Source organism: Oncorhynchus clarkii, chromosome 16 (genome assembly GCF_045791955.1).
Source record: "Oncorhynchus clarkii lewisi isolate Uvic-CL-2024 chromosome 16, UVic_Ocla_1.0, whole genome shotgun sequence".
NCBI lineage: Eukaryota > Metazoa > Chordata > Actinopteri > Salmoniformes > Salmonidae > Oncorhynchus > Oncorhynchus clarkii.
The window spans coordinates 41,467,443-41,475,724 of record NC_092162.1 but is presented as its reverse complement, the minus strand read 5'-3'; the positions used below and the strand labels follow the sequence as shown (position 1 = coordinate 41,475,724).

Below are 8,282 nucleotides of genomic sequence, written 5' to 3'. Positions count from 1 at the left end.
TTACATTTGTTCTCGTCTTTTGTAGGACAGGCCTAATATATCTACAGACATTCTGTAACCTTGCTTTCATAAGAGATACGTTTTTGTGCGTCCCATTTGTGCGTCCCACAAGGCAGCGGAGACCTTGCGAAATAGCATATTAAACTTTCGTTTATTCTTTCGATTAGAATAATTTACTTAATCAAAAGTTTCGATCACGTGACTGTCCCTGTCTCGCTTTTTGGGCTGTGACGTGCACGCGCTACCGGATTCGTTAAGAACGCGCTTCAGAATTCAACAGCTGCACAGTGAAGATGCAAGCGTCGAAAAAGAACAATATGACCGACAAAACATTTGCAGCAAGGTGACTATAGTAGCTACTATTCTTGAACATCGTTTGGCGAGAGGACATAACACGCAGTTTATGTCACAATTAGCTGGATAACTATTTTCGATTAATCGAAAGTTTACCTGGAAAGCCCGAATTGGTAGATTTTGGTGAGTTTTCGTGTTACAGTTTTATCCGAAACAAACAACAATCAGTGTACCAGTATTGATTGCTAGCTATTTTAAGTATTTCTGAAGGTGAACTCAAATGATGGTTAATTTGGATGACTGTTTTATTAGCTATGTCTGAGTCCAGAAATAGTTAGCGATGTCTTTGACTTTGCTCCTGCTAAATTAGGAACTAGCGTGTTTAGCTAGGTAACGTTAGCCAGCTATTTCATCCAACTGGCTGAATGTTGCAATGTTTGATAGGAAACCGCTGTCCCAATGCTTCAAATTATCTGGGTGGTTAGCAGACGTTAATTTAACTAGCTAGTGCTAGTAAGCAGGATGTAGCTTAGCCGCATAGCTAGCACACCGAGTTACGAAAGTGTTAACTTTTGTCTGTGTTATTGAATAATAGCAAATGTGTCTCCAATAGAAAATCCATGATATGCACGATTTTATCTTTTTGTGTGTGACATGAATAACTATAGCTATAAAACTTCACCTATTAGCCATTAAATTTGGCATGCATTACAGATTCATAACCGTTGGATTAACTCGACCAGTGCATCATTTGTTTTAGCACGTTGCATAACAATAATCGCTCGAGAACAAATTGGGGACCTGTTTGATTAAATACGACTATAAATAACTATCTTATTTATTTAAAAAAAAATAGGAGGCTGACTGTGGTGGTTCATAGAGAGAAGCCTCATATTTTTAGGTTGCGTGTTTTCTCATCATGGAGGATGACACTTGTAACTTCCTTGTAACTTCCTTATGAAACTGTGTACAACTTTAACTGATTGCCAACACTGGCTTGTTGAACAAAGAATGAACATATTCTGCTAGGTCAGAATACATTTACTCAGAAGTGGAAACCAAAATAGGAACGTTTTGAAATGAATTGATTCCAAATAAATTTAGCAGCTTTTTGTAGATACTATCCAACTCTTTATGCAATGTCGTCATTATAAATATCTCATCTTGTATGAACTAGTTTATCCAGTTATTCCACATTTTATCCAACTGCTAAAAATATATAACCAAGCCAAGGCTTTTTCAGTCATGTTTCATATCTTTGCAGTAATAGCAAACTGTCGAATAGCCATGTGCAGCAAAATTATTCATTCTTCACACTAGTTTATAATACTAGGAAATGTATATAGTCTCATATCTAGTTTCAATATGAGAACTCAACTTCTGTTTTATTTGAGTCATCTTGGTGCCTTTTAGCATTCTTAGGCCAATTCACCTTGCCATGATGATATCAACTAGTTTTCCCCTGTTTTTTCTACAGGAATCTACTTAAGACCTAACTTCGCCGGTCTTCCACAATGATATTCAGCAACTTCATCCAGTAACTCCTTGCCCAAGGAAATACTCAAATATATAGATCATTTGCACAACTTTTGAGGAGGAAATGCCAACTCACCTGTTGTTGCCATATGTGGAAAGTCCAGATGGACTTGGACAAGACAGTCTAAACATTAGTAGTGGTGCTAGCACGCCAGGGGCTGGCTCCAGCATGACCCCTCACTGTAACATCGTTGACAAGGCGGCGCCTCAGCCTGAGGAAAGCCTGCTAGAAGCCCTGGACTGCATGTTTTGTGACCAGACTTTCACACACCAAGATGACCTGGGCCCACACGTCCTGACCCAGCACCCCACAACGTTGTTTGAACCTGCCGTTTTGTGTGTGGAGGCAGAGTACTTGATCCCAGGTGAAAGGGCCAGGTCCAAACCCAGCTTGCCATCTGTAAAGGAGGTGGAGGTGTTTAGCTGTGTTGTGTGTGATCGGACCACAGAGGACGCCAGCGAGCTGGAGAGCCACATGCGGACACACAAGGACTGTTTCACTTTTCACTGTAACCTTTGTGGCCGGCGGTTCAAGGAACCCTGGTTTCTCAGGAACCATATCAGGTTCCATAAGACAAAGGCCCAGCAGAACCTGGATGGTCCAATTATTATCAATGAAGTCATCCAAGACCAAGTCTCAGAGCCTGTAATCACGCCTTACAAAATGTGCTTTACCTGTGGATTCTTTTTCCCCGATAAAGACAGTTTGGTGGAACACAGTAAAGTACATCGTAAAGAATCCGAGGCTGATGAAGACAGAGAAAATGATAGACGGGAAGATTCCCTCATTCAAGAAGGTTTTTTACGGGGCCTCAACCTTCGCCCCATATCTGAGAAAAGTAGTACGACACCAGAGAGATCTTCCAAGTGGATAGCCCAACTAGACCCTTTCAATACTTACCAGGCCTGGCAACTTGCCACCAAGGGAAAGGTAGCAGTTGGTCCAAGTGTTGCTAAAGACGTAGGCCTGAGCCAAAACAACAGCTCCGACAACGAGGACTCTGGCTCAGATAAGGAACTGACACACATCTGGTCAGAAGGCCAAGGAGGTGACGACAAGCGGGTTAAGGAAAACATCGATGGAGATCTGAAATCCAGACAGACTACAGACGAGACTCCATCACCGGAGCCTGATCAGAAGTCAAGTCGAAATGATAAGCCGACCCGCTGCGAGGACTGCGGGAGGGCGTTCAGGACGTACCACCAGCTTGTTCTCCACTCCAGGGTGCACAAGAGGGAGAGGGGCGAGGGGGAGAGCCCCACCGCCTCCATTGATGGAAAGCTCTCCAGAGCAGGGTCCCCCAGAGAGGAGGGGTCTGAAGACGGGTTAGAGGTGGGAGCACCGGGATATGCTTTCTATTCAGGTATGCATCAACTTAATGTTACGCAAAGGTTCATTTATTGAAATTGCCATTTGTTTACAATGGCTCCCTCTGCTGTTCATTTGTCGACTATGCAAATGCACTTGCTTCACAAGTTTTTGTAAGTAGGCTATTTGGTTTCTTCACATGACTAATCTCCTGTTTTTGCTTCCTCCACAGATAAAAGTGAAGATGGCTTTGATCGAATGAAGGTGAAACATCTTGTGTCCTCCAGGGAATGTAGTTATTGTGGCAAGACCTTCCGTTCCAGCTATTACCTCAACATTCACCTCAGGACACATACAGGTAAACCTTATATAATACTGGGAAGCCTGATTATGATTAAGAAATAGGCTGCACAATTGCAAGTTGAGATGTATAGCCTGTATTTGGCTCTAAGGTTAACATGAAGTTGGATTGGCTTGCTTGTGTGCTGAATGAAATTATTTCAGCATTTTAGCAATCTGAAGACTATTTGCTGTTGTTTGGTCCATACATATGCTAATGTATTTAAATGTATTTTCAGGTGAAAAGCCATACAAATGTATATACTGTGACTATGCTGCAGCCCAGAAGACCTCACTGAGATATCACTTGGATCGACGTCACAAGGACAAACCATACACTGACATCCCTAATAAGCCTGTGGTGTCTGGGCCATCTCCCATTTTGAAAGAATTCCCCAGAAACAGAGAAGATAAACGGGTCCCCAACAGGTCCAAACTATGGCAGACTCCCAATGTCAAACTAGCAACCAAACCTTGTGCCAATGTAAAACCAGAGGATAGATTTAATAACATTGGTGGCAAGCTTGACGGCCCGCTTGCTCAAGTGAATGCAGAGTATGGGAAATTGATTACTACGGCTGCTTACTCCTCTTCTGCTGATGATGCGCACATAAAATTCCCTGTACTTATTAACCCGAAGATGGAAGGAAAGGAGATAGACAAGTGCTTTGAGGCTCCATTAAATTTGTCCTTAAAAGTGTCACTTTCCATCTCTGCCACCCTAATACCAAGGAACGCATTGATTTCAAATGTCTGTTCGTCCTGTGCCTTTAGCACTCTGTACCCAGAGGTCCTGCTCATGCACAAGAAGCTGGTTCACAAGGAGAAGTTGGAAATGATCAAGAAGAACAGAAGTCTTAAACAGAAGCGTTACACTGGCTGCCCCCCTGCCCTAGAGGGAAAAGATGTCCTCCCACTGCCTCCTATTGACAGAAGACACCCTCGGCGGACCAAATCCCCAACTCCACAGCCTCCTGGAAAATCTGCCGAGAAGACCCACCCTACCGCCTCTCCTCATGGGCCCAAACAGTCCCAGACCAGCGAACCACCACAGAGGGAGACAGCCCTGGACACTCGGCGGTACAGGATGATGATTGAGCATCGCACCAGTCAGGGCCAGTCCAGGTTTACAGAGCCAGCTGAACAATCCAACACCAAAGGTACAAAAGATAACAGGTCTGTAGTGGACAGACCAAGGCAGAGCCCATCGGACAGCAGAGGGGCGAGCGGACAGAGTGTAAGAAGTGGCCCAGGCAGAAATTGGAACGGCGTGGTATGGCCCTCCGACACTGCTAAGCTGTGCCTCTCCAGCCGGTTCGGTAGTCTGCCCCCGATGGACTTTGGTGGTGAACCCTCCAGCAAGAGACCAAGGTACTCAGGGCTTCCCGGAAGGGAAACGGACACTGTAGAGACGTCTAGCTTTAGGACCGAATACAACAGACTGCTGAACTCCGGGAGACCCCAAGTGAAAAACTCATTTTCGTCACAAGGAACCTCTCTCTCTAACAACAGGCCTCAGGCCTATGCCCCGGTCAAAGCGTCCAATCCTCCAGCCTCTGCAAGCAGCAGCAGCATGGAGACTGACTGGAATATGATCAACATCCTCCGCTCCTACAGCCCCAGTGACCTGGCCTCCCTCTACCACCCCACCGTGGCTAACCCCAGTCATGGAGTGCTGACCAACCCAAGAGGTATGAGCTAAAATCTTAATATTTTCTATACATGTGAAATTCATTCATACCATGTTAATGTAGTTGAAAATGTCACAGGGTTCCTTTGAGTTGAATGGCTATGTTCATATTGTCACTTAAGATTTATATCAAACTATTACTTTGGGGCTACTTCTAAGATTGTCCTTCTCCTCTTCCTAGGGAGTAGGCCATCACCCTACCCAGCTAGTATGCTACAGAGGAGAGCCTATTCCAGACCCATCAGTAGTGAACACAGTGGACCCCCTGACAAAAGTACTTAGCTGTTCTAATGGTAGGCTATTATTTTGGTTGACTTCACCGGCCGCGTAAGTAACTATGCCCGTCTTAAGTTTTGTGTTCGGATGAATAGAATATATTTTATCGCCTTCCGTAGGTTTGAAGTACCCTGAGAACTCCCTGCTGCCACCATCTTCTTTTGAGAGCTTACCTGGTGGGGAAGGCTTAACTCAGCCCAACTGTGATCTGTTGATACACCTCGATCCAATGCCGACCGAGTTTACAGTTTCTATGTATTGAAGAACGACTGTTTGAATATCATATTGGTATGGTTGCACTAGACATTTATTTTAAGTGTTCAGAGGATAAATGACCTTTTTTTTTTGTTGTTAATATGCTGCTCTGTCTGATTGTATGTCAGCAATCAAAGGGCTATGTATCTGTCAAAGCACTGATGTAGGGTTTTATCTGGCATACAGCTTGACGTCTTTGTTTACAAAACAAGCTGTATGTTGACATATGTTACCTCAAAGTCAGTTTAGAGACTGTTGACGCTCAAGTCGTCAGTTGTTTCTGTGATGATATGAAGCTGCTGTAGCTATCATGTCTACTATTGAGCCAATGCATTTTTTGGGGAGAGTTAAGAGTAGAACGTCTGATGTGCCACTCGGTAGTAGTTTCCCTGGATAGACATTATGACCAGGGCCTGAAGCCTATTACCAGATATTCTGTGAAATGTACATAAGAAGGCTGCTCGTTCTTTTCCTTCTATAGATTCCTCAAAACCAACTCTTCTAGAACATGGACCAAATATCAACAGAATTCTTGAGGGATTCTACTTTTTTGTGTAGGAAAAAAAAAAGTATGCTCATGTTATGCAGGATTTTGATTGTTACTGAGTCTTTTGCAACAGGTTTTGTTAACTTGGTTGCCTGCTTTGTCACTGGTTTCTCTGAAGCTCTGGTCTACTATTTGTTGGTACTGTATGTAAGTCAGGAAGAGCATAGTGGAAGGCTCACTGAAGGAATAGCTTAAAACATTGTACACTGTGAAGAAGAAGAAAAACAGTCTCAGGTTTCAGACCTCGATTTGGGCTCTGATACAACTCAATTAAATTTTTTGCATTAACTATTACAAATGTAATGCACATTATCTAGGAAGCGCTGCGATTAATTTCAAGCAATGTGGATACATCAGACTTCTGTTATTTCATATTTTTGCTGTTATCATTTTTTTGGGGGCATTTTATTTATTTATGTTACAGTTGTTTTGGTTTTTACATGTAAAATGTTAAATATACCATTTAAGATTTGTACGACAATTACAATATAATAGTTAATGACGTGGGGCATAGCAAGTAGTGTTTTATTTTTTTTTTCACTTTGAAAAAGTCTACAGGTGGCTTTTCAAGTGTTACTATAGGCCTATCACCTTCCTGTGTTTATATAACCTTTGAAACAACTTGTCAATCTAAAATAGTTGTCATGTCTGATCACTGGCAATAGACGAGGAGCCAAAATGTACTGATTTCCCCTGTCCTGCTGTCATTATTAGCATGGGGTTAAGTTGTTAACATTTTAAGTTTGGTTCATGTATTCAGTAGTTCTTGTGACAGATTCTGGACTTGTTTGGTTGAAATTACTAATGCAACAATGCTATGTCTGCCTATACTGTACTTTATTTGATTTCCCCGTTTTGGCTTACGTAAGCCGAATAAATTGTGGCCATGTCATACAAGCTTCTGCTTTGGTTTTTGTTTTTTCAGTTTGTACTTTTCAATGTTGTGATCTCCATTTGTTTTCATGGTCTTTTGACTTATATCAAGTGCAATTGTGGCAGTTGTTGTAAATGAGAGTGGAGGGACCCAATTCACTCAGACCTTCACTCTTAGCAGAAATGAAACATTCTGGTAAAATGTCACTGCAATTTATGTGCAAATAATTTAGACATTTTTGAAAATGTATTCAATTTCAGTAATGAGAATAGTGCTTTCGTTTCATCTTTGCACAATTAAGAAACTTGTGTAAAGTATTGAGAAATTGCTATATTTTCAGTTACATCTTAGTCCACAAGCCTGTACTTTGCTTCATTCAATGTCTGGAAAACTGTAGGTGAACACCAGAGGGCAGTGTATACAAAGAGTCCAGCAACAGAGGCAGGTAGAGGTTCTGTGCTGTGGTGATGCATTCTGGTAGACTGGAGCAGGAATGCTTAGTTGCACATCTTTGGTTTGTCTCTGTCAGGTTTATATTGTTGATAATGAGCATTTCCTAAGTATTTTGTGTTGATGCAGGTTGGCATTTTGTAATAAAAGGGACAAGCAAGACACATGTTTTTGGCCATCACTAAACTTAAACTGTCCATATCTGTGTAAATTGGCACTGTATTCCTATGGTAACACATTGCATTCGGAAAGAATTCAGACCCCTTGACTTTTTCCACATTTTGTTAGTCTTATTCCAAAATTGATTAAATACATGTTTTTCATCTACACACAATTCTATTAAAAAATAAACACCTTATTTACATAAGTAGTCAGACCCTTTGCTATAAGACTCAATTGAGCTCAGGTGCATCCTGTTTCCATTGATCATCCTTGATTGGAGACCACCTGTGGTAAATTCAATTGATTGGACATGATTTGGAAAAGCACAGACCTTTCTATATAGGGTCCCACAGTTAACAGTGCATATCAGAGTAAAAATCAAGTCCTGAGGTCGAGGAATTGTCCGTAGAGCTTAGAGACATGATTGTATCGAGGCACAGATCTGGGGAAGGGTACCAAAAAATGTCTGCAGCATTAAAAGGTCCCCCAATAACTCAGTGGCCTCCATTCTTAAGAGGAAAAAGTTTGGAACCATCTAGACTTCCTAGAG

At 42.1% G+C, this 8,282-nt stretch overlaps 1 protein-coding gene across 2 annotated transcripts; it reads left to right on the top strand.

Moving 5' to 3' along the window:
• The first annotated feature begins 247 nt into the window (after nt 1-247).
• On the top strand, nt 248-7,732 carry LOC139368484 (zinc finger protein 217-like). Of its 2 annotated transcripts, none has more exons than XM_071107420.1 (6): nt 248-477; nt 1,772-3,194; nt 3,372-3,497; nt 3,718-5,169; nt 5,350-5,461; nt 5,564-7,732. In XM_071107420.1, the coding sequence occupies exons 2-5, from the start codon at nt 1,895-1,897 to the stop codon at nt 5,448-5,450; spliced, it is 2,979 nt and encodes a 992-aa protein (XP_070963521.1). In that variant the 5' UTR covers nt 248-477; nt 1,772-1,894; the 3' UTR covers nt 5,451-5,461; nt 5,564-7,732. The 2 variants fall into 2 exon arrangements, with proteins under 2 accessions (XP_070963521.1, XP_070963522.1); XM_071107421.1 differs by having other exon boundaries at nt 256-343; nt 5,564-7,143.
• Nucleotides 7,733-8,282: the final 550 nt, after the last annotated feature.

Excerpts from the sequence above, each read along its gene's own strand:
- LOC139368484 (XM_071107420.1), top strand. The coding sequence starts at position 1,895 with ATGCCAACTCACCTGTTGTTGCCATATGTGGAAAGTCCAGATGGACTT. Across the intron at positions 3,195-3,371 it reads GGGATATGCTTTCTATTCAG|ATAAAAGTGAAGATGGCTTT; the intron begins GTATGCATCAAC and ends CTTCCTCCACAG. Across the intron at positions 5,170-5,349 it reads AGTGCTGACCAACCCAAGAG|GGAGTAGGCCATCACCCTAC; the intron begins GTATGAGCTAAA and ends TCCTCTTCCTAG.